Source organism: Anomaloglossus baeobatrachus, chromosome 2 (assembly GCF_048569485.1).
Source record: "Anomaloglossus baeobatrachus isolate aAnoBae1 chromosome 2, aAnoBae1.hap1, whole genome shotgun sequence".
In the NCBI taxonomy this organism is placed as follows: domain Eukaryota; kingdom Metazoa; phylum Chordata; class Amphibia; order Anura; family Aromobatidae; genus Anomaloglossus; species Anomaloglossus baeobatrachus.
Genome location: NC_134354.1, coordinates 487930937 through 487958185, shown reverse-complemented (window position 1 = coordinate 487958185; position 27249 = coordinate 487930937). Strand labels below are relative to the sequence as shown.

The window sequence follows — 27249 nt, the reverse complement described above, 5'->3', positions numbered from 1 at the left end:
TCGTGCTCCATCTCCCATCCTGCGCACTCCCAAACGTGCTCCATCCGCCATGCTGCGCACTCCCAAACGTGCTTCATCCGCCATACTCCGCACTCCCCATCGTGCTCCATCCCCCATGCAGCGCACTCCCCATCGTGCTCCATCCCCTATGCTGCGCACCCCCCATCGTGCTCCATCTCCCATGCTGCGCACTCCCAAACGTGCTCCATCCGCCATGCTGCGCACTCCCAAACGTGGTCCATCCGCCATGCTGCGCACTCCCAAACGTGCTCCATCCGCCATACTCCGCACTCCCCATCGTGCTGAATCCCCCATGCTGCGCACTCCCAAACGTGCTCCATCCGCCATGCTGCGCACTCCCAAACGTGCTCCATCCGCCATGCTGCGCACTCCCAAACGTGCTCCATCCGCCATGCTGCGCACTCCCAAACGTGCTCCATCCGCCATGCTGCGCACTCCCAAACGTGCTCCATCCGCCATGCTGCGCACTCCCCATCGTGCTCCATCTCCCATGGTGCGCACTCCCAAACGTGCTCCATCTCCCATCCTGCGCACTCCCAAACGTGCTCCATCCGCCATGCTGCGCACTCCCAAACGTGCTTCATCCGCCATACTCCGCACTCCCCATCGTGCTCCATCCCCCATGCAGCGCACTCCCCATCGTGCTCCATCCCCTATGCTGCGCACCCCCCATCGTGCTCCATCTCCCATGCTGCGCACTCCCAAACGTGCTCCATCCGCCATGCTGCGCACTCCCAAACGTGGTCCATCCGCCATGCTGCGCACTCCCAAACGTGCTCCATCCGCCATACTCCGCACTCCCCATCGTGCTGAATCCCCATGCTGCGCACTCCCAAACGTGCTCCATCCGCCATGCTGCGCACTCCCAAACGTGCTCCATCCGCCATGCTGCGCACTCCCAAACGTGCTCCATCCGCCATGCTGCGCACTCCCAAACGTGCTCCATCCGCCATGCTGCGCACTCCCAAACGTGCTCCATCCGCCCTGCTGCGCACTCCCAAACGTGCTCCATCCGCCATGCTGCGCACTTCCAAACGTGCTCCATCCGCCATGCTGCGCACTCCCAAACGTGCTCCATCCGCCATGCTGCGCACTCCCAAACGTGCTCCATCCGCCATGCTGCGCACTCCCAAACGTGCTCCATCCGCCATGCTGCGCACTTCCAAACGTGCTCCATCCGCCATGCTGCGCACTCCCAAATGTGCTCCATCTGCCATGCTGCGCCAGCATCAGCCTCTCTACCCGCAGCATCAGCCTCTCTGCCCGCAGCATCAGCCTCTCTGTCCCCAGCATCAGCCTCTCTGTCCCCAGCATCAGCCTCTCTGTCCCCAGCATCAGCCTCTCTGTCCCCAGCATCAGCCTCTCTGTCCCCAGCATCAGCCTCTCTCATCCCAGCATCAGCCTCTCTGTCCCCAGCATCAGCCTCTCTGTCCCCAGCATCAGCCTCTCTTCTCCCAGCATCAGCCTCTCTGTCCCCAGCATCAGCCTCTCTGTCCCCAGCATCAGCCTCTCTGTCCCCAGCATCAGCCTCTCCTCTCTGTCCCCAGCATCAGCCTCTCTCCTCCCAGCCTTCCCCAGCATCAGCCTCTCTCCTCCCAGCCTCCCCCAGCATCAGCCTCTCTCCTCCCAGCCTCCCCCAGCATCAGCCTCTCTTCTTCCAGCCTCCCCCAGCATCAGCCTCTCTCCTTCCAGCCTCCCCCAGCATCAGCCTCCCTCTCCCAGCCTTCCCCAGGATCAGCCTCTCTCTTCCCAGCCTCCGTCCTCCCAGCCTTCCCCAGCATCAGCTTTCCCCTTCCAGCCTCCCTCAGCATCAGCCTTCCCCAGCATCAGCCTCTCTCCTCCCAGCATCAGCCTCTCTCCTTCCAGCCTCCCTCAGCATCAGCCTCCCCTTCCCAGCCTTCCCCTGGATCAGCCTCTCTCCTCCCAGCCTCCTTCAGCATCAGCCTTCCCCTCCCAGTCTCCCCCAGCATCAGCCTCCCCCTCCCAGCCTTCCCCAATATCAGCCTCTCTGCTCCCAGCCTCCTCCAGCACGCCGTGCTCCTCTGGCGACACTCACACACCCGATCGCATCCACTCACACACACGATCGCATACACTCACACACACGATCGCATACACTCACACACACACGATCCCGACACTCACACACACAATCGCATCCACTCACACACACGATCGCATCCACTCACACACACGATCGCATACACTCACACACACCCGATCCCGACACTCACACACACCCGATCGCATACACTCACACACACAGACACTGACGATATCGCACATACGCGCTCACAGTCACAACATCCGGAGATACCACATGCTTCTGGCCATGTGATCCTCCGTCAGGTCCTGGAAGGTCACAACAGCACAGTATCGAGGCCGAGAAGCAAGCGATATCGCCGGATGCTGTGAGTGTGTGGATGCGATGTGATGTGTGTGTGAGGTGTATGTGAGGTGTGTGTGAGAGTGAGTGTGAGAGTGAGTGTGAGCTGATGTGTGTGTATGTGTGTGTGTGTGCGTGTGGATCTTCCGCCGCTACAGGACCTCGATGCGCTTGTAACCATGCCAACGTATCCCGTCCCCCGCTCGCACGGGAGCCCACACCACTCCCGTGCGAGCGGGGGATGGGGGATGGGGGGGGGGGAGTACAGTACTCACCTCCGTGACAGCCCTGTCAGTTCGGGGAATGCGCGGGGGGAGGTGGGCGGGGCCAGAGCTAACGTGCGTTGCGTGAGGGGGGCGGGGCGTGGCGTGGCCGAATTGCCAATGCCTGCAGGGTGCCGGGGCGAGAGGCCAATCTGTGGGGGGGGGGCGGAGGCTGGGCGAGCGGCTGGCCAATCCGTGTGGGGGCGCAGCCTGGGCGAGCGGCCAATCGGTGTGGGGGGGCGGGGCCATGGCGAGCCCAGCGGCCAATCAGCTTTGTGTCACCGTAAGGACACAATGTCACCGGAAGGACACAATTTTGAAGCATGACAGACAGACAGACAGACAGACAAACAGACAGAATAAGGCAATTATATATATAGATAATAAAGCCAAATTTCTTAAAAGATCAAAGATCAAAGATCTATTACTAGCGCTCACAAAGACGGGAATCTTTTTTCCATATATTATTTTTGACCTCCTCCCTTTTAGAATAATATTATCTTCCTTATGTGCCCTATACATTGATACTGTCTCTCTTTTAAATATGTACAGTAATATTGTATTGTGGGCCTATATATTAATATTGTCCTCCCTTCTCCCTTTTGCGAAATTGAGCTTGTGGTCAATGATTAGAAAAACCTAGTCTTACTAACAGAGCTGAGAATTTGTTACAGTGTGCAGGTATACTACTGTATATAATATGATATTGTATTAAAGTGCTGCTCATGCATATTTTTTATACCAGATTTAAATAATGGACCCCACATTTAAAACAATATTCATAGACTTGAATGTAATCTTTATAGTAAAGATTATTATTTGTATGTGGTTATTGATGTCTAATAAATGTTGTATTATTTGCAGGTATTGTGTCTCTCATCTCTCTGGCTATTCTGTCATATGAACGTTACACCACCCTGACATTATATAACAAAGGAGGCCCCAAATTTACAAAAGCCCTGCTTGCTGTGGCTAGTTCCTGGATTTACTCGCTGATATGGACTGTGCCACCTCTACTTGGATGGAGCAGCTATGGCAAGGAAGGAGCCGGCACCAGCTGTTCAGTACAGTGGACTTCCGAAACTACTGAATCCATTTCTTACATCATCTGTCTGTTCATCTTTTGCTTGGTGTTACCAGTTCTTGTCATGGTGTATTGTTATGGAAGGTTACTTTATGCTGTAAAACAGGTAAGACGCATACAATAGCCCTAAAGTGTTTGTTTATATTCCATTTTTTTTCTTTGTAATATCATTGGTTCATGTAATATCATGGTTCATATTATATTTGACTCCCCATTCAGTGGCTTCGAAATGAAAATTGATATGCAACAAAAGTCCACATCAACATGACTAAATTGTCTTCCCATGTAAAAATAAAAATATCAAAGGACATTGAGAGTAGCATACAACTCTAAGAAATTATAATAAAGAGGAGGAAAAAAGAGTATAGCACCAATAAAAGAGGATGAATCAATTTAGTGAAAAAATACAAAAGCGTTTATTCGTTAAAAATACAAACAGTCAACACTAAATTGTTGATCCATGAAAATGACCACATTCGGTAATAATTGGAATAAGACAATGTTGTGCATCAATTTATACCCATGGAGTGCTGGGAAAGACAAATAATTGAAAATCAGGGGAGATGCATAACACCAAAAAATGTTAGTAGTGAGTTCCTCACAAAGCCTATATAATCTAATTACTGGTCAGGTGAAGGTCTAACAATATTATTGTGGTAGTGTGATCTCCTGATATACCCTACAGTTTTGGCTACATATTTATCTTTACATATTGATCACAGATAAATATGTAGCCAAAACTGTAGGGTATATCAGGAGATCACACTACCACAATAATATTGTTAAATTGTTAAATGTACATAACAGAAGTAACGGTTCTATATATTGTGCTTCTCTATGTAAACTGACCAGGAATCAGAAAATCAAATGAAAGTCAGGCATTATTAAGGCATATTCACATTGTGCAAGGTGGCAATACCAACAGGTCACAAAGAGACCAAGAGAGGACCTAACGTACGTTTCGCATACACAGATTAAAAAGTATGTGGCTTCATCAGAGGTCATGACATTCACTCACAGACCAGGGTTTTTATAATGAAGTGTGAGGATCACGTGACCGGAATTTGGGCACGTGACCGCTACAACAGGAAATGATGAAACAACTGTTTCGGAAGTCATGAGTCACATGGAGAACCATGTGACCGTATTGATGATTACATGACCGCTGCAACAGGAAATGATGAAACTGTTTTGGGAGTCATGAGTCACATGGAAAACCATGTGACCGCGATGCCGATTACATGACCGTTACAACAGAAAATTATGAAATAACTGTTTTGGAAGTCATGAGTTACATGGAAAACCATGTGACTGTGATGCTGATCACATGACCGAAGCAACAGGAAATGATTCCGGTTATGTGATCCTCACACTTCATTATAAAAACCCTGGTCTGTGAGTGAGTGTCATGACCTCTTATGAAGCCACATACTTTTAATTTGTGTATGCGAAACGTACATTAGGACCTCTCTTGGTCTCTTTGTGACCTGTCGGTATTGCCACCTTGCACAATGTGAGTATGCCTGAACAATGCCTGACTTTCATTTGATTTTCTGATTCCTGGTCAGTTTACATAGATAAGCACAATATATAGAACTGTTACTTCTGTTATGTACATTTAACAATATTATTGTGGTAATGTGATCTCCTGATATACCCTATAGTTTTGGCTACATATTTATCTGTGCTATTGTTAGACCTTCACCTGACCAGTAATCAGATTATATAGGCTTTGTGAGGCACTCAGTACTAACATTTTTTGGTGTTATACATCCCCTGATTTTCAATGGTTTGTCTTTCGCAGCACTCCATGGGTATAAATTGATGTACAGCATTGTCTTATTTCAATTATTACCGAATGTGGTCATTTTCATGGATCAACAATTTAGTGTTGACTGTATTTTTAATGAATAAACGCTTTTGTATTTTTTCACTAAATTGATTCATCCTCTTTTTGTGGTACAATACTCTTTTTTCCTCCTGTTTATTATGAAAATTGATATCCTTATGGTCCAAGAACCTTAAAAAAGTAAATAGTATTTGCTCTGGGAGTTCAAGTTTCGTATGCATAGATAAATTATGAGATTTACAATTACAGGGAATCTGTTAGCAGTATTTCTCCCCCAAAATATTTATACACACATGTAGCTCTTTCACAGACAAGTCCAGCAATACCTTTGCATGACCAGTCCATCCCTCTATTACTGAGAAATCAGCATTTAAATTGATACTCAAATAAGACTTCAGATCTAAAGCCTCTGTCACTCCAGCTCTTCTGCTTGACAACCTTCATGATGGGGATGTTACAGTGTGGGCAGGTACTGTATATCTAGTAAATACAAAGCTGTCCTATACTTTGTGACTGGTACAGTTAGAAGTCCTTACTACTTGAATAATACCAATAATCCAGTCATTGTGTGTCTGAATGAACAACACAGGCCTAATTTAATGTTCATGGATGAATATGCTCCAACTCATTGAGGTTGCATCATTAGGGAATGGATGCTGGAGACTGGGTACCTCAAATGGAGTGGCCTGCACTTTCTCCAGACCTGAATCCCATAGACAACTATGGAATAAGCTGAGTTGCCAAGTAGGGGTTCGTATCTCTGTACCCCAGAATCTCAATGATCTGAGGGCCTTCCTTCAAGAAGAGTAGAATGCCATGTCTCAGCAGACAGTAACTCCATTTGTGAACAGCATGAGATATCGTTGTCAAACTGTGATTGATCCTCAAGGCCACATGACAAGTTATTGAGACATTGACATTTTTGAGGGGAGTATACCCACCACTGTTGTTGGCTTTTGCTTCAATAAAATGTTTAAGATGATGAAATCACTATTGTGTGCTTCTACTTAAATGCCCTACTTTCATGATAAAATATCACTGTAGCATGAATTTATTAAGTTTTTCTGTAAATTTAACCCGAAAGCCAAATATCCCTAACTTTTTGTAGTAGTGTTTATTAATACAGATCAGCACCATCAGATTATAGACTAAAAGTGCATGGTCGGTATGCCAAGCAAGCTACATTTATTCATATGCAATGATTCTTTACCACCAGATATTGTTATTCCTGTTTTAGAAGCATTTATATATTTTGTGATTTATACTTAGCCATAGAGCATAAATAGTTATTTACGAGACAGTCCAGCTTTCTTACAATATGAAATAAATCAGCATTAGTGTAACACATACAAAAATGTCTGGTGCCTAAGGGTTCAATAAATTGTATGACCATGAAATAACATGAACACCCAGAACTAGTGTGTTCAAGAAGACTACTGGTGTGATCGAGCACCTGACACCAGACACAAGGAAGCTCTTCTGGCTACTAAGAACATAGCGCATTTATGGAACAACAGTAACGGGCTGGACTCCAGGACAGTCACATCATTAGCACAAAGGTACTATTCATCCTAAAATAACTGAGTTTTTAACTCTGATATGTTTTATAAAACAAATAGGTAACTGTAAACAAATATAATTGATAATCACATTTACACTACTGACAATATATGTGTGAATGTGGTCTAAAGGTGTGATTTAGACAAATGCCTCTTCTTCACATAAAGACCATGGTGCTCCATAGTGCTGAATTACTTCATATGTTTCCATATAGTGCTGTATTAACCCCTTGACAACATTTGACGTAAGTTTACGTCATTGTCAGGAAGAAGTTCCTGCAAAATTACGTAAATGTACGTTATTGCGATATATGTGGTCACCAACGGGAGCTTAGGGACTCAGTAAAAAAGTTTTAAAAAAAGGACAATAGATTGTAAATTAGAGATGAGCGAATACCACAATATTCATATTTGCTATACTCGTAAAAAATACTTTGTAATATTCGTGTATTCATTATGAATAGCAAGTACAATCCAAGTCAATGGGAAATGCAAGTAATTTTCTCCTGGACCAAACAAAGAAGTCTGGGGACCTGAGGAAAAGGCTGAAATGGATGAAAAAGTGATGAAACTGAATGGGGACAGCCTTGAGAATATGCCTGCATGCAGTCCTGACTCACATATGTTTTCTAGGATCCCCTGAAGCCGTGTGGCTTCAGTCTATCGGTGTCCCTGCAGTCTGTGTCGCACTGCCCTGGCCAGCCCCACAGCTGTTCACACAGAGTATGAGCAGCTGCTGGGATGATGAGCACCGACAACAGGAGATTAGCTCAGATCATTACCTGCTGTGATGATCTCCGCTGAATTTGTGACGTCAGCAGTCGTCACTGACTTCCTTGACGCCGTGTTCTCACATCAAGTCTCGTGGGCGGCCCGAGACTGTGACTAGAGGTGACATCATGGGCTTACGGGATACTTTGCGTGAGAACACGGTGGCCATGGAACTCAATGATGAGTGGAGACGTCACGAGTTTAGTGGAGTTCATCACCGCAGGTAATGAACTCAGCTAACCTCATAACGTCGGTGCTCGTCATGCCCTTCAGTGACCTGGCCTGACCTAATAATGTTAGCTCAGGTCAGTGCAATACTCTCCCAGCCAATGGGGAACATTCTATTCTTCATTGACTGGGACAGTGAGTATGGATCGTCGTGGGACCCCCTTATTGGATTACGCCGGACCCGGATTTGTTTTTTCTTTCCAATAAATTGGTGAAAGAGAAAATGTGTTGGGGACAGTTTTTCAAATAATGTTTTTTTTGTTGTTTTTTTTTTTTATTAATGACTGGGTTATTGTTGTCAGATATCTGATAGACTCTGTGACATCACTAATGCCAGAGCTTTACGCCAGGTGACATTACACAGCTGGTATCATTGCGATATATTACCCCATTTGCCACTGCACCAGGGTAATGGTATGAGCAGAGGCCAAGCGCCAGGATTGGTGCATCTAGTGGATGCGTCACTTCTGAGGCGGCTGTGGCCTGCTATTTTTAGGCTGGGGAGGGTCCAATAACCATGCACCTCCCTAGTCTGAAAATACCAGACCACAGCTGTCCACGTTACCTTAGCTGGTGATGCAATTTGGGGGGAACCCCACATTTTTTGTTTTAAATTATGTAATTTAATTTAAAGTAACAGCATGGAGTGCCCTCTGTCTTGGATTACCAGCCAAGGTAGAGCTGCCAGCCATGGTCTGCAGGCTACCATTGTCTGCTTCACCTTAGCTGTGTACAAAAAAAATGTGTGATCCTACGTCATTTTTGGGGGGAAAATAATGAATTTGTGGCTAAAAAAACAAGGCTAAACACCCTTTAGTGCCACACGAAAGGCAGTAAAGGGTTCAAAATTACAACATGCAGGCAAGTGGAACATTATATAGGTCTTTCTTAGCTATCTATATATCTATCCATCCAGCTATCTATCTATCTTGCCAGCTATGTATCTTTCTTGCCTTTGACTGTATGTAACCCTCCTTCTGTATTTTTGCGGTTCACAAAAAAAATGGAAGGCACACGGATGTAAAACGGAGCTTATACGTAACGGATGTGGTTGTCACCGAGATGTGCATTGTTTACAAAAATTAGCCCTATGGCCTGAGTCATGGTTGATGCAGGGAGTCACCATAACAAGGTCCTCCAATGTCAAATAGTAGTTAAGCTGGAGTAGGAGTACTGTCATAGTATGTCCGCCACTGCACAGTGTGCATAGTGTTTACAAAAATTAGCCCTATGGGCTGGGTCATGGTTGAGGCAGGAAGTCCCCATCTCTAGGGCCTCCAATGACAAATAGTAGTTAGGCTGTAGTAAGAGTACTGTCCTAGTTTGTCCACCACTGCACAATGTGCTAGTGTTTACAAATCTGCAGCCAGCGTTGTCTGAGGGTTTCATTAAGTGATCTACAACAACCCTCTTGAAGGATTCCATTGTGCAACCCTTTGGTGACTCCAAAATGAGAGAAGTAAATTGCTCCTTGTACCGTGGGTTCAGAAAGGTGGCCAACCAGCATAGGTTTTTAAATAAAATGTGTATCATGTGAGGGTTTTGCCACAGACACTTTCACATGAACTGTGCTATGTGGGCCAAGCCGCAAATAGGCAAAGGTTCTGCATTCCCACCAGGAGGAACAATACCCATCCTTTCCTCATACTGACTCACCTCCTCCTCCAGCCCATCCATGCTGGACAGACATGAAGCTAGGGTTGAGAGTCCCCTGTATAGCATTGGGAGTCCCCTTGGTAGCACAGAAAAACAAGTCTTCTTCCTTCTCATCCTCCTCCTCATCACCCAATGTTGCCTCAGAATATTGGCTGGGCTGGGTACTATTACCAATTGGGAAATCTGGCTGAATAGCCACATGCTGGCACTCAAAGCTTCCTCTTTGAGATTATGCAGTGGTTGTTTCAATAGATACAGCAGCGGGATGGGTTAAGCTGATAATAGCCTGATCACCGCTCACGAGCTTGGTGCAGTACTCAAAGTTCTCAAGAAGCTCACAAATGTCAGCGATTCACACCCACTCAACAGTTGTAATGTTTGGTGGCTGACTCTCAGGGGTACTTTGCACACTACGACATCGCAGCTGCGATGTTGGTGGGGTCAAATCGCAAGTGACGCACATCCGGCGTTGCTGTCAACATCGGAGTTTGTAAATCGTTTTTGATATGATTAACGAGCGCAAAAGCGTTGAAATCGTATGATCGGTGTAGCGTCGGTCATTTCCATAATTTCGGAAGGACCGATGTTACGATGTTGTTCCTCGTTCCTGCGGCAGCATACATCGCTGTGTGTGAAGCCGCAGGAGCGAGGAACATTGCCTTACCTGCGTCCCGGCTGCAATGAGGAAGGAAGGAGGTGGGCGGGATGTTTACATGCCGCTCATCTCCGCCCCCCTGCTTCTATTGGCCACCTGCCGTGTGAGGTAGGGAAGGTAAGTGCATGTGAAGCTGTTGTAGCGATAATGTTCGCTACGGCAGCTATCACAAGATATTGCAGGTGCGACGGGGGCGGGGACTATCGCGCTCGGCATCGCTACCATCGGATTGCGATGTAGTGTGCAAAGTACTCCTCAGTCTGACGGGCATGTTGAAGATGGTATTTAGCTACTGCCCTCTGCTGCTCCATAATCCTTACCAACATATAGTATGTAGAGTTCCACCACGTGGGCAGTTTGCACATGAGTCGGTGACAAATTCAAGCACTTTTGCAGCACTTTAAAACCAGCAAAAGTGGTAGAGTAATGGCAGAAATGGGAGCTAATACGGCGCACCTTCTCAAGTAGGTACGGCAAGTCAGGGTATTTTTTCATAAATTTCTGAACAACTAGATTCAGTACGTGAGCCATGCATGGCACATGTACCAGCTTGCTGATCTTTAAAGCTGCAACCAGGTTACACCCATTGTCACAAACGGCCAGGCCAGGTTGGAGGTGCAGCGGGGAGAGCCACTGATTGGTCTGCTCTTTTATACCTTGCCACAGCTCTGCTGCAATGACCTAAACAGATCAGCTTCAGCAGAGCGTGTTTCTGCTTTGCCGATGCACTGCTGCATAGCTCTCAGCTTTGCAGTGATGCGGAGGGTAATTCATCAAAGGATGAGGAGCAGGAGGAGGGGACACAGGAGGTGGCATATGGGGAGGCGGAAATGCTGGTAGAAGTTGGGCCTGCTATTCTTGGCGTGGGATGGATGTGTGATGTTAAAGTTTGCAACTTTGTCCCAGCCTCCACCAGGTTCACGCAGGGTGCAGTGACAGATATGTATAGTCCCTGTTCACAACAACTTGTCCATGTGTCTGTTGTTAGGTGACCTTCCCAGTTACGATGTTGGTAAGAGCACACTTAATATTTAACACGTGCTTGTATAACATGGGGATGGCACAATAGGAAAAATAGTGGTGGCTGGGAACACTGTATCATGGGGCAGCCACAGCCAAGAGAACACAGAAACACTGTGTTCCCATAAGCCTAAACAGCAACATCTCCACGGCTAGCAATTTGGCAATGTGTAATTTTAGGTTTTGTGCCTGTGAGTGCATGGCTGGGTATTTATGCTTCCTTTCAAAGCTCTCAGGCACGGACAACTGAGCGTTTTGCTGGGACAACGAAGTGGATGTGGTTGATGTTTGCTGTGTCTGTGCAATTGCACCTTCTGGGCAGGATGTATGAACGCCTGCCTCCTGGGCAGCAGATTGTGAAGGACATAGCACAGGTGACATGGCAGTGGTTTGACCCACAGACACAATTTTGGTACCCTGGTGTTCTGCCCACCTTCTGGAGTGCTTGGGTGCCATGTAGTTTTGCATACTGCTGGTAGTCATGTTGCCTTTATCCTGGCCTCTGCTCAACTTGGTATGGCAGATGCTACACATTACAATGTTTTTCTCCGAAGCACTTTCAGAAAAACAATTCCAGACAGTGGCTGAAAGCCCCATTGCCCAGACTTGGACCACAGTGTGGGTGCTCTTCGGAACAGTTGACCCAGTTCTCACTCTGGGCAAACCACTACTCCTTGGTGCCTGTGTTGGTGCTACATACTCATCTTCCTCTGTGTTGCTGTGCTAGCTATGCAACGGTCAATGGTCCAGGTCAGATCAGTGGATTCATCATCGACCACCTCGTCTTCCATCTCATCCTTCTTCCCACTTTAGATTGAAGGCTGAACTGATGGCAACTGTGTCTCATCATCATCAGCCTCCACGTATCCTTTGGTTGGCTCTTGCCTCTCACCATGCAGCATTGAAGAGGGACGTGAGGAGGTGGCATGCATTGATGCGCAAGTATTTGAGAATCTACAGCCAGAATAAAACCACATTGAGGAACCTGATTTACTGTCTCCAGAGGTGACAAAACAGATCCTCATAGTGGCCAAGCTTGGGGTCATATGTTTCCTGTGACTGATGATGATTAGGGGAGGAAGCAGGACCAGGCTGAGGATTGGATGGGCCAGCCTTCTGTGTATCCACAGTAGACTGTGTGGTCGTGGAAGATTGGTTGCTGCTTGAGAAATGAGAAGAGGCCTTGTCTGTAGAGATGAGCGAACCGGTCCCGGTTCGGCTCGAAGTCGGTTCGCCGAACGGAGGTCCCGTTCGAGTTCGGCTCGTCGAACGTTCGACGAACCGAACTCGAACTGCATAGGAAACAATGGCAGGCAATCACAAACACATAAAAACACCTAGGAAACACCCTCAAAGGTGTCCAAAAGGTGACAAACAACTCACAACACAACACAAACACATGGGAAAGTGACAAGGACATATACTCATGCGAAAACAAAACAGCTGGACAAGGAAAAAGAGGAGGACACACAGATATAGGCATGGCACGCCCTTCTAAAATCATGTAAAACACCGCAAGGTGACTCCAAGCGTAGTCTCCCTTTTTTTCCAAAAATTGGGCCCCACACACACCCACCCATTCAGTGGCAGCAGTTGTGCCCCAGTTGTACACTTCACAGCTAGATTTGCATCAAGCACATTCAAAAATACGCCATAATTAACCGTCCCCAGGATGACACCAGGGTAGGTAGCAAAGTCTTTCCTGATCCCAGCTCTGTTCATCTTGGCTCCTTTTAAAAAACACAGCAAGCAAGGGTTACTCCAAGCGGAGTCTCCCTTTTTTCCAAACATTGGGCCCCACACACACCCACCCATTCAGTGGCAGCAGTTGTGCCCCAGTTGTACACTTCACAGCTAGATTTGCATCAAGCACATTCAAAAATACGCCATAATTAACCGTCCCCAGCATGACACCAGGGTAGGTAGCAAAGTCTTTCCTGATCCCAGCTCTGTTCATCTTGGCTCCTTTTAAAAAACACAGCAAGCAAGGGTTACTCCAAGCGGAGTCTCCCTTTTTTCCAAAAATTGGGCCACACACACACCCACCCCTTCAGTGGCAGCAGTTGTGCCCCAGTTGTACACTTCACAGCTAGATTTGCATCAAGCACATTCAAAAATACGCCATAATTAACCGTCCCCAGGATGACACCAGGGTAGGTAGCAAAGTCTTTGCTGAACCATGACTTGTTCATCTTCGCTCCTTTTAAAAACAATGTAAGCAAGGGTTACTCCAAGCGGAGTCTCCCTTTTTTCCAAAAATTGGGCCCCACACACACCCACCCCTTCAGTGGCAGCAGTTGTGCCCTAGTTGTACACTTCACAGCTAGATTTGCATCAAGCACATTCCAAATCCACAAGCATTTACTCTCCCCAGGATGACACAGGGGTAGTAAATTCCTTCTGGATCCATGACTTGTTCATTTTGATGAACGTCAGTCTGTCCACATTGTCACTGGACAGACGCGTGCGCTTATCTGTCAGCACACACCCAGCAGCACTGAAGACACGTTCAGAGACAACGCTGGCAGCTGGACACGACAAAATCTCCAAGGCGTAACTGGATAGCTCTGGCCATTTTTCTAGATTTGAAGCCCAAAATGAGCAAGGCTCCATTTGCAAAGTCATGGCATCGATGTTCATTTGTAGATGCTCCTGTATCATCCTCTCCAGCCGTTGACTATGTGTCAGACTTGTTGTCTCTGGTGGCCTTGCAAAGGAGGGTCTAAAAAAATTATGAAAAGATTCCATAAAATTGCTGTTACCAGCACCAGATACGGTCCTACTGGTACGGGTAGACTGTTGAAGATGACGAGACCGTCCCATGTTTGTCAAGTTACAACTGGGAGATTCACTCCCTGCACCTGCACGGTTGTTTGGTGGAAAAGCCGATCTAAGATCGAGTAACAGCTTCTGCTGATACTCCTGCATACGTGCGTCCCTTTCTATGGCTGGAATTATGTCACAAAATTTGGACTTGTACCGGGGATCTAATAGTGTCGCAAGCCAGTAGTCATCATCACTTCTAATTTTGACAATACGAGGGTCATGTTGGAGGTAGTGCAACAAGAAGGCACTCATGTGTCTTGCGCAGCCATGCGGACCAAGTCCACGCTGTGTTTGTGGCATAGAGGTGCTAACCGTTCTTTCTTCCTCTGACATCTCCCCCCAACCTCTTTCAACTGAAATTTGACCAAGGTCTCCCTCATCTGCTGAGTCTTCCATGTCCATGGACAGTTCGTCCTCCATTTCTTCATGTTCTCCTGCACCTTCCTCAACATCTCGCCTGCTACCATGTGCCCTTGTTGATCCCTGTCCCCCATGGTCCCATGCCTGCCGCGTTGGTGATGATGAACGTCTGGACCTTGGTGATGTTGTTGTCCCTTGCGCATATGAATCCTCCTGTAGTTCCTCCCCTTCCTGTTGTCCCACCCCCTGACTCCGAATAGTGTTTAGCGTGTGCTCCAGCATGTAAATGACTGGAATTGTCATGCTGATAATGGCATTGTCAGCGCTAAACATATTCGTCGCCATGTCGAAACTGTGCAGAAGGGTGCATAGGTCCTTGATCTGAGACCACTCCATCAGGGTGATCTGACCCACCTCTGCATCTCGTTGGCCCAGGCTATACGTCATGACGTATTGCACCAGGGCTCGGCGGTGCTGCCACAGTCGCTGTAACATGTGGAGAGTTGAATTCCAGTGTGTCGCCACATCGCATTTCAGGCGATGAACCGGCAGGCCGAAAGACTTCTGGAGCGATGCAAGTCAGCTGCGGTGCTTGAACGGCGGAAGTGAGCAGACAGTTTTCGTGCCCTGTTCAGAAGGCCATCTAGGCCGGGATAGTGTGTTAAAAATTGCTGGACGACAAGGTTCAACACGTGAGCCATACAAGGTACGTGTGTCACCTTGCCCAGGCGAAGGGCCGCACCCAGGTTTGCAGCATTGTCGCACACGGCCTTACCAGGCTGCAGGTTGAGTGGAGACAACCATTTATTAAACTCGGACCGCAGAGCTGACCACAACTCCTCAGCTGTGTGACTCTTATTCCCAAGACATGTCAAGCTAAAGACCGCCTGATGCCGTTGCGCTCTGCTGCCAGCATAGTAATTAGGGGTGCGTGATTCCTTCTGCGCAGTGAGAACGCTGGTGGCCTGACCAGGCAGGCTTGGTGCGGAGGTGGAGGACCCAGATGAGGTGGAGGATGCAGAAGCAGTGGCGGAACTTGGACAGACAGAGGATTGACACACAAGTCGTGGGGACGGCAAGACTTGTGCAGCAGACCCTTCACCATCTATCACCATAGTTACCCAGTGCCCAGTGAGCGACATGTAACGTCCCTGTCCATGCTTACTGGTCCAAGTATCGGTGGTGAAATGCACCCGTTCACACACAGAGTTTCTCAAGGAAGCGGTGATGTTGTGTGCGACATGCTGGTGTAGCGCAGGCACACCTTTCTTAGAGAAGTAGTGGCGACTAGGCATCTGGTACTGGGGCACAGCGACAGACATAAGGTCTCTAAAATCCTGTGTGTCCACTAGGCGGAAAGGCAGCATTTCGGTAGCCAACAGCTTAGAGAGGGATAGAGTCAACCTCTTAGCTTTGTTATGGGTCGCAGGAAGTGGCCTTTTATTTGACCACATCTGAGGGACAGAGATCTGGCTGCTGTGTGTAGACGGTGTTGAGTAGGGTGTCCCTGGAAAAATGCAGGTTTGTGAGGAAAGTGCAGGCGGAGACATGATGTTGCCTTCATCCAACGTTGGTGCTATCGATGTCTGAGAGAGCTGTACACACTCACTTGTTTCCCCTTCCAAACCAACTGACGACCTACCAAGCAAACTGCCTGTTGCGGTTACAGTGGTGGAAGTTGTGGGTGGAAAAACAGGTGTGACAGCTGTCCCCACAGTCCTAGAAGATGACGAGCGCGCGGATGCACTGGAAGGGGCAGGCGGTGGATGGTTCGCTCCGCTAGGCCGCATTGCAGCACGGTGAGCTTCCCACCGGGCCATATGATATTTATTCATGTGACGATTCATGGAAGAAGTTGTCAAACTGCTGAGGTTTTGACCTCTACTAAGAGAACCATGACAAATTTTACAGATCACATAATTTGGGCGATCTTTTTCTATGTCAAAAAAGGACCAGGCTAGGCAAGGCTTAGAGGCCATGCGACCTGTTGATCCACCCCTAATAATGCTCAGAAGCAGAGTGGTGGCTGAGGATGCAGTTGTAGACGTGCTACCAGTATTCCGACTGTGTCCAGGAAGGCGCAAGGTAACTTCGTCATCAGTTGCATCCTCCTCCACCACCTCTGTTGACCTCCTCGAGTGCCTGACTGTGGGTTGACAGTAGGTGGGATCTAGAACTTCATCATCAATTGTTGTGTTTGCACTCCCCTCCCCCTCAGACCGAGCCTCTTCTTGCCCTGACCGAATATTTAAGTTGTCATCCCAATCGGGTATCTGCGTCTCATCTTCATCAGTATGTTCCTCATTGTCTATAACCACAGGTGTTACAGTTTGTGACAAAGGGTCAACATTATGCTCAGAAACTTGGTCCTCACGGCCTGAATCAGAGTCACAAAGGTTCTGGGCATCACTGCAGACCATTTCCTGTTCTGTACTCACTGTAGCTTGGGAGCAGACCTCTGATTCCCAGGCTATAGTGTGACTGAACAGCTCTGCAGACTCAGCCATCTCAGTTCCACCATACTGTGCAGGGCTGATGGAGACTTCAGAGCTGGGAGAAAGTAAGTTTGATTGGGATGACAACTCAGAGGACTGGTGTTTTTTGGATGCAGTAGTTGAAGTGGCTGAGGGGGCACTTGTTGGACCACTTGAGATCCATTCAAGCATTTTCCTTTTTTGGCCATCATCTACCTTTGTTCCTGTTGTTCGTGTCTGTAAAAACGGGAGCACATCGGATTGTCCACGGTAAGTAGTAGACATCTTACTTTTGCTGGTAGATGGTCTATCTTCAGCAGATGAAAATGGAGCTTTGCCACCTTCCCCACGGACAAACCCTTTTTTTCCTTTTCCACCACGCCTCTTCCCCTTTCCACCAGCATCTGTCATTTTGCCACTCATGTTGATTGCGACAAGATTGTGCACTGAAAATGTGGTAGTAAAAATTGAGAGGTGGTGTAGATTGCAGCGGTGGTCTAGGTTTATTAACAGCAGAATAATAAAGAATAAATATCCCTGACAATGCAACTACGGCCCTTAAATTGGCAGCATCAATTGCTAGTGTAATGGCTTAGTTATAATGAGTTGGAGTGTGCAATGCAGGCAGAGGTGCTGCAAATGTCTTTGCACTAGTGGGACTATAGCAAAGTCCAATAGCCACGTTTAGGATGCCACTAGGTACACTGAGTGTTTGCTAGTATAATGGCTTAGTTATAATGAGTTGGAGTGTGCAATGCAGGTAGAGGTGCTGCAAATGTTTTTGCACTAGTGTGACTACACAAAAGTCCAATAGCCACGTTTAGGATGCCACTAGGTACACTGAGTGTTTGCTAGTATAATGGCTTAGTTATAATGAGTTGGAGTGTGCAATGCAGGTAGAGGTGCTGCAAATGTCTTTGCACTAGTGTGACTAGACAAAAGTCCAATAGCCACGTTTAGGATGCCACTAGGTACACTGAGTGTTTGCTAGTATAATGGCTTAGTTATAATGAGTTGGAGTGTGCAGAGGACAGGAGGGTACAGTGCCAGGATTGTGGGGCTCTGGGTAGAGGAAAGGAAGCCTGCCTTTCTATTCCCTCCTAATGGGGAAATGCAGCGACGAAATCCCTGACCTTTGCTACACAGACGCTGTCGCTGTTTTCAGGACCTGTCACCTATGGCTCTGACCCTGCCCGTACGAGCCCTTAAAAGGACTGATGGAAAGTGCTATCCCTATGCTGTCCAGCGCTGTGTATGGAGCGCATACAGCAGTATCGGCGATAGGACTCAGGACGGAGCTGTGCCAGTGATGTCTGACACCAAGGACGCAGAAGAGATAATGGCGTCCGGACGGCCAGATACTCGTTTTTATAATGCAGGGACATGTGACATGGACATCCTATCACACATGCCGTTGCTTCTCTGGCTAAAAGTCCACTTAGCTGTGTGTGTGTCTGGGATTGGCTGACATGCTGGCCCGCCCCACAAGACGCGCGCGCTTAGGGAAGGAAGACAAGGAAAAAAAAAAAAAAAATGGCGATCGCCATTATACAAACAGGAGTGATTTGAAGGCGCTGTTCCCGCACACTATATACTGAAATGTCATAATAGTGTGTTTCACAGAGTGACTTACACTATTACAGCGGAAAGCCAGCTACGTATTAGCTGTTTTTTTGCTGCTAGAACCGTTCTCGAACGTTTCTAGAACTATCGAGCTTTTGCAAAAAGCTCGAGTTCTAGTTCGATCTAGAACAGGCCCCAAAATCACTCGAGCCTAGAACTGGAGAACCTCGAACCGCGAACCGCGAACCGCGCTCAACTCTACTTGTCTGCCATCCAAGACAGAATCTTCTCTTGCTCTTCTGGTTTCCACACACGTTTACATTCCAGACCAGGAAATTTGGCAAGGTACATAGTGGATGCATCAAGCTTCTTCTGACCTGAAACAGACTCAGTGCCTTGTCGCCCATCACTGACAACACCACGCACACGTCCCTGTCCCTTAAGAACGTATATGAATGGAAATATACAGTGCCTACAAGTAGTATTCAACCCCCTGCAGATTTAGCAGGTTTACACATTCGGAATTAACTTGGCATTGTGACATTTGGACTGTAGATCAGCCTGGAAGTGTGTAATGCACTGCAGCAAAAAAGAATGTTATTTCTTTTGTTATTTTTTTTTTAAATTGTGAAAAGTTTATTCAGAGGGTCATTTATTATTCAACCCCTCAAACCACAAGAATTCTGTTTGGTTCCCCTAAAGTATTAAGAAGTATTTCAGGCACAAAGAACAATGAGCTTCACATGTTTGGATTAGTTATCTCTTTTTCCAGCCTTTTCTGACTAAGACCCTCCCCAAACTTGTGAACAACACTCATACTTGGTCAACATGGGAAAGACAAAGGAGCATTCCAAGGCCATCAGAGACAAGATCATGGAGGGTCACAAGGCTGGCAAGGGGTACAAAACCCTTTCCAAGGAGTTGGGCCTACCTGTCTCCACTGTTGGGAGCATCATCCGGAAGTGGAAGGCTTATGGAACTACTGTTAGCCTTCCACGGCCTGGACAGCCTTTGAAAGTTTCCACCCGTGCCGAGGCCAGGCTTGTCTGAAGAGTCAAGGCTAACCCAAGGACAACAAGGAAGGAGCTCCGGGAAGATCTCATGGCAGTGGGGACATTGGTTTCAGTCAATACCATAAGTAACGTACTCCACCGCAATGGTCTCCGTTCCAGACGAGCCCGTAAGGTACCTTTACTTTCAAAGCGTCATGTCAAGGCTCGTCTACAGTTTGCTCATGATCACTTGAAGGACTCTGAGACAGACTGGTTCAAGGTTCTAAGGTTCTCTTGTCTGATGAGACCAAGATCGAGATCTTTGGTGCCAACCACACATGTGACGTTTGGAGACTGGATGGCACTGCATACGACCCCAAGAATACCATCCCTACAGTCAAGCATGGTGGTGGCAGCATCATGCTGTGGGGCTGTTTCTCAGCCAAGGGGCCTGGCCATCTGGTCCGCATCCATGGGAAGATGGATAGCACGGCCTACCTGGAGATTTTGGCCAAGAACCTCCGCTCCTCCATCAAGGATCTTAAGATGGGTCGTCATTTCATCTTCCAACAAGACAACGACCCAAAGCACACAGCCAAGAAAACCAAGGCCTGGTTCAAGAGGGAAAAAATCAAAGTGTTGCAGTGGCCTAGTCAGTCTCCTGACCTTAACCCAATTGAAAACTTGTGGAAGGAGCTCAAGATTAAAGTTCACATGAGACACCCAAAGAACCTAGATAACGTGGAGAAGATCTGCATGGAGGAGTGGGCCAAGATAACTCCAGAGACCTGTGCCGGCCTGATCAGGTCTTATAAAAGACGATTATTAGCTGTAATTGCAAACAAGGGTTATTCCACAAAATATTAAACCTAGAGGTTGAATAATAATTGACCCACACTTTTATGTTGAAAATTTATTAAAATTTAACTGAGCAACATAACTTGTTGGTTTGTAAGATTTATGCATCTGTTAATAAATCCTGCTCTTGTTTGAAGTTTGCAGGCTCTAACTTATTTGCATCTTATCAAACCTGCTAAATCTGCAGGGGGTTGAATACTACTTGTAGGCACTGTAGGGGGTTTTCACTCTACTAGTAGCACAAAGGCTCTAGAAAAGCATTTTGGCTTCCCAGCCCCAAAGAAATCCAGTGAATTCTGAACTCCCAAATCCAAATGCCTCCCTCCGTTCTGTCCAAATGCCTCCCTCTATTCTGCACTGCCTGTGTCATCCCATTACTGCCCGCGCCCTCACCATCGCGCCGCAGCGCTATTCGCGCATGGGAGACTACCACTCCCAACAATCTCCCTGGGGCATAGCTCTGCCTGTGGAGAGCTGAACCATCCGAGCTGCGTTGTCATTCGCCCCAGCAGAGAAGTCCCGCAGCAGCTAATATTGGCCGCACACCACAGGTGGCGTCACAAACAACTACCCCCCATTATCCCAATCCCATAGCCTTTTATTGACACCCAGGGTCACAGAACCGGGCGAGACCACCCGCAGCATCCCAGGAGAAGCACCGCAGCCCGGTAACGAGTAACCCAAGACCCCGCGGGCAAGTCACGTGTCTCCAGAAGCACAAGCTGGGCACAATGTACAGGGTGCTACAATGTTTGGGCACTACAATATACTGAGCACTGTAATGGCAGATTTGCAATTTTCACACAGCAACATCCATTGCTGCTTGTGTCTGTGGAAAACACCCATGGTGTCAAAATTATCACTACACCTGTAGTTTAATTACCAGAAGGATGTAATTTCCATACAGTGGTCACTTGGGTGGATTCTGCTCTTCTGGCACTTGCATATGAAGTCTGCAAGAGTCGAATAGCACTCTTTGCCACCCAAGACTCACGGAGTGGCTAAACAGTACTGTACTGCCACGTATGGGGTGATGCATTCAGCAGAAATTTTCTAACAAATATTGGTGCCATTCTTACCCGTTTCCCCATGTGAAAATGTAAAATTGGGGCTAAAACAAACATTTTGTGGTAAAAATATAATTATTTTTTCTTCACTACCCAATAGTATAAAATTCTTTGACACACCTGTGGTGTCAATATGACCCCCGTACCCCTAGATGAATTCAGTGAGAGCTATAGTTTGTAAAATTAGTTCACTCTTTGGGAGTTCTGCTATTCTGGCACCATAGGGGTTCTGCCAATGTGATATGGCACCCGCAAAGCATAACAGCAAAATCTAACCTATAATATGGTGCTCTTTTCCTTCTGAGCTTTGAACTGTGCCTTAGAAGTAGTTCCTGGTAAGGTATCGGTGCACTCAGAGAACTTGCACAACAAATCGTGAAGTCTCTTTTTTTCTTACTAGCCTTTATAAAAATTATAAACTTAGGGCTAAAACAGCATTTTAGTGGTAAAAAGGAAATTATTCTTTCTTCACCACCCAATGGTATTAAATTCTGTGAGGCACATGTGTTGTCAACATGTTCACTGTTCCCCACTGCATTGGCTGAATATGTGTTCTGGTATATAACTCTGCTTCCTGTGATGTATGCTATGTCATTTTCATAATCTATGTAAGACTCACTGATGTATGACTGTATATTCCTCTTTGTAAATGTTATCTGATGGTGGATGGTGTAAATCTGTGTAGACTGGAAGTCCGGGTGGGTGTCAAATGTCCTGTTCCCTTTGATTCCTTAATCATCCCCTGGTGTGATCAGCATTTGTTGATTTCCCTTAACAAGCTGAGCTCCCATAATCCCACTCACCTACCCCTCTAGTCAGCCCTATATATTTGTGTCTTTCTTAAGGGGTGCATGCATGTCATCTCTTGCTAAGTGCCATCATTGCGAAGTGCTGGGCAGTTACCTCAATGGCAGTTAGTCAGGGCAGGAGTCTGCAGGTAAATTACTCTTTGACACCATCTGTTTTAACCTTGACTATTATTTCACTCTCTATCATCCTATGTGCTTTTTCTGTTCACTTTCACCGCCCTGTCCCCCCTCCATCACCACTCATCCACATCAGCCCCTCTCTCCTCTCCTCTCCTATGTACAGCTCCCAGGCTCTTTTCACCTATCTTAATAATCTGATTCAATCAAGCTCCAGGGACTTCCAAAAAAAGCCATGCCACAAGTCCAAAAACCATCTGCTCTTTCTCCTTCTACTCCTACTTCTTTCAGGTGATATCTCTCCTAATCCCGGCCCACCCCAGGCTAACTTTACCCCCTCCCCCACCTCTCATAGAAACCCTGATAATATTATTAACATTCCCTGTACACCCTCACTTCCCTCTTTTAATTGTGCTCTCTGGAATCCACGGTCTGTATGTAACAAGCTTCCTTACATCCACAACCTCTTTCTCAATAACTCTCTTAACCTACTAGGCCTAACTGAAACCTGGATTCAGGATTCTGATACTACTTCCCCTGCTGCCATCTCTCATGGTGGTTTACACTTTTCCCATTCACCAAGACCTGGAAACAGACATGGTGGTGGAGTCGGCTTACTCCTGTCCCCACAATGCACTTTCCAGGTCATCCCCCCAGCTCCATCACTCTCATTCCCATCCTTTGAGGTCCACACCATCAGGCTCTTCCATCCCCTCTCCCTCAGAGTAGCTGTCATATACCGTCCACCAGGCTCACCCACCCAGTTCCTTGACCACTTTTCAGCCTGGCTGCCACACTTCATGTCCTCAGAGTTACCAACCCTCATCCTAGGAGACTTTAACATCCCCATGAACAGCCCCTCCTCCCCTTCTGCATCCCAGCTTCTTTCTCTCACCACCTCCCTTGGCCTCTCACAGCTCTCATCCTCTGAGACACATGAAGATGGTAACACCCTTGACCTGGTCTTTATCCGCCTCTGCTCAATCTCTGACTTTGACAACTCACCTCTTCCCCTCTCTGACCACAACATCCTCTCCTTCAAGCTCACAAACCCTCGTCCGCCCCAGCACACTCCCACCAATCACACATTCAGAAACCTACAGGCCATCGATTCTCAGACACTTTCAGACTCTTTACACGCATCACTGTCCCCTATATCCTCACTTTCCTGTCCTGATCTGGCTGTAAAGCACTACAATGACACACTCAGGACTACGCTAGACCAAGTAGCGCCCCTCACCCTCAGAAAGACCAAACACAGAGTAAAACAGCCCTGGCTCACATCCCAAACTCTACTTCTTCAGCGATGCTCCAGGAGCGCCGAACGCCTATGGAGGAAAACCCGCACGCCAGAAAACTTCATCCACTACAAGTTCATGTTAAGGACCTATAACTCTTCCCTTCACCTCGCCAAACAGACCTACTTCACCACCCTTATTTCCTCACTTGCCAACAATCCAAAAAAACTCTTTGACACCTTTCACTCCCTCCTCAGTCCCAAAGTACAGACCCCTGTCACAGACCTTCATGCTGATGACATGGCCTCGCATTTCACAGAGAAAATAGAAAACATCCGCCAAGAGATCAGCTCCCAGCCACCAAGCCCTGTGAATCCCATCCCTCCCCATATCCCATCCAGCTCACTCTCCACATTTGACCCAGTCACAGAGGAGGAAGTCTCCAGGCTCCTATCCTCCTCTCGTCCTACAACTTGCCCTACTGATCCCTTCCCCACACCTCTACTCCAGTCCCTCTCTCCGGTTGTCGCCACTCACCTAACTAAAATCTTCAATCTCTCTCTCTCTTCTGGTATCTTCCCCTCCTCCCTCAAACACTCTATCATTACTCCATTATTAAAAAAACCTTCTCTTGATCCGTCCTGCACAAGCAACTACAGACCAGTCTCTAATCTCCCCTTCATCTCCAAACTCTTGGAGCGCCTGGTCTACTCTCGTCTCACCCGCTACCTTACCACTCACTCTCTTCTAGATCCTTTACAGTCTGGCTTCCGCCCTTTACACTCAACAGAAACTGCCCTTGTCAAAGTGACCAATGACCTATTGACAGCAAAACGTAACGGTGACCACTCTCTGCTTATTCTTCTTGACCTTTCTGCTGCCTTTGACACTGTTGACCACCATCTCCTTCTCTCTATGCTCCATTCTATCGGCCTAAAGGACACTGTGCTCTCCTGGTTCTCATCCTATCTTTCTGGCCGCTCATTCAGTGTATCATTTGCTGGCTCCACATCTTCTCCTCTTCCTCTCACTGTTGGGGTCCCTCAAGGTTCAGTCCTTGGCCCTCTTCTTTTCTCCCTCTACACTGCCCCAATTGGTCAGACCATCAGCAGATTTGGCTTTCAGTACCATCTTTATGCTGATGACACACAGCTATACACCTCCTCCCCTGAGCTCACCCCCGCTGTACTACAGAACACAAGTGACTGCCTGACTGCAGTGTGTAACATCATGTCTGCTCTCTATCTGAAACTTAACCTTTCCAAAACTGAACTTCTTCTTTTCCCTCCATCTTCCAACTTTCCTCAACCTGACATCTCCCTCTCTGTGTGTGGCACAACGATAAGTCCTAGGCCGCAAGCCCGCTGCCTGGGGGTTATACTTGACACTGATCTCTCCTTCACCCCCCACATACAATCTCTTGCCCGCACCTGCCGCCTGCACCTCAAGAACGTCTCTAGAATCCGCCTCTTTCTCACTATGGAAACGACAAAAACCCTCACCGTGGCCCTGATCCACTCTCGCTTGGACTACTGTAACTCTCTATTAATTGGTCTCCCCCTAACTAGACTCTCTCCTCTACAGTCAATCCTTAATGCAGCAGCCAGGGTCACCTATCTGGCTAACCGCTACTCGGATGCCTCTGCTCTGTGCCAGTCATTGCACTGGCTGCCGATATATCATAGGATCCAATTCAAACTGCTTGTTCTCACCCACAAAGCTCTCCACAGTGCAGCACCCCCCTACATCTCCACCCTCCTCTCTGTCTATCATCCCACCCGTTCTCTACGCTCTGCAAGCGACTTTCGACTAACATCCACACTAATTCGAACCTCCCACTCCCGGATCCAAGACTTCTTCCGAGCTGCACCAACCCTCTGGAACGCTCTACCCCAAGAAGTTAGGACAAATCACAACTTACTCAGCTTCAGACGCACCCTAAAGACGCATCTTTTTAGGACGGCCTATCACACTCCCTAATCAGATTCGATTCACATAGTCCCTCTACAACCTCTCACAACATAACTCCACATCAAACTCCATGGCACCCAAAGGCATCTCAAGGCTCGGGCCCACTGGTCCAGGAAACCATTATCCAGCCCCATTTCTGTGAGATGGTTGGATTGTCATTGTAAATAAGCACTTGAACCTTGCCTCTCCCCCCATCTCATTGTAGATTGTAAGCTCTCACGAGCAGGGTTGTATTTTTTTTCCCTCTAAATATTGTATTTCTATAACTGTTACTTGTTTGTATATGATCCTCCTGAATTGTAAAGCGCTACGGAATATGTTGGCGCTATAGAAATAAAGATTATTATTATTATTAGATTAGTTTATTGAGGGTTGTAGTTTGTAAAGTGGGGTCATTTATGGGGTGTCTGTTGTTTCATCATCCTGTAAAATACTTCCATAGACCAGACAAATTATTTGTTTAATAAAAGACCTTGCATTGAAAATTTGAAAACAATATTCCACAAACCTGTGCTTTTAGTAGCCTAAATGTCAGATAAATAGCCACAAATAATTACTGTGATTTTATTTGATGCTTTTCGTAAAGGATTTCTGATAAGTACATGAGATTAAGCACGAAAAATAATATTTTAAGAAGTTAATCAGGTTTCCGCAATAAAAGTTTAATAGCAAACAGCAAAATCAACAACATTTTAATTCTGTGGGTTAAAACAAGATAAGTAAAGAGATATACCCAGTAACTGTAAATCTCTGAATGTCAAATTATTTCAAAAGATATTATAGGGATCAACAAAATTAAAAGCAAATAAGTTTTAGTATTATTTAAGTTCCGCTGATCTTTTTTCATTTCATTTATGATCAGCCCGCGCCACCTAGTGTACAGTTTGGAGAATGCAGTCTGATTTCTATCTGATTATGTCTGCAATTTCATATACTGTATGGTCTGTCATATGGACACTGGGCACCATATCAATGACCTCTCTTGAAAACATTTATGAAAATGGCATTTTCAGAAGCAAACACTAAAGGCCACTTTACACACAGAGATAAATCTGCTGCAGATTTGTGGTTGCAGTGAAATTGTGGACAATCAGTGCCAGGTTTGTGGCTGTGTACAAATGGAACAATATGTCCATGATTTCACTGCAACCACAGATCCGCCAAATATTTATCTCTGTGTGTAAAGTGGCCTTAACAATTAAGGTCCCCTCTACAAGATGTGTAAAAAAAATATGCGGTAGACAGACGGACCTACGCGTTTCAGGTGCGAGCCCTTACTCATGACAGCATCTGAATACTGGCATGCACAATATAAGTGTGGAACTACATGACATAGAACTCCAATGGAAACACATCCAGAAAGCGAGTCAATTAGTAACAACATGCCAATTTATAATATATTTTCACACACCTGTCACAAATACATATTTATTGTGGAAATGAAGAACAAACTCATCTAAAAATATGATGATATTTTTTTGT

The 27249-nt window shown here is 46.9% G+C and overlaps 1 protein-coding gene across 1 annotated transcript in view; it reads left to right on the top strand.

Moving 5' to 3' along the window:
- Positions 1-27249, top strand: part of LOC142291716 (pinopsin-like) — a 503008-nt gene that overhangs the window by 414371 nt on the left and 61388 nt on the right. Inside the window, exon 3 of the mRNA XM_075336455.1 lies at positions 3535-3860. Coding sequence (XP_075192570.1) covers positions 3535-3860 — 326 coding nt within the window. The remainder of the gene's footprint in view (positions 1-3534; positions 3861-27249) is intronic.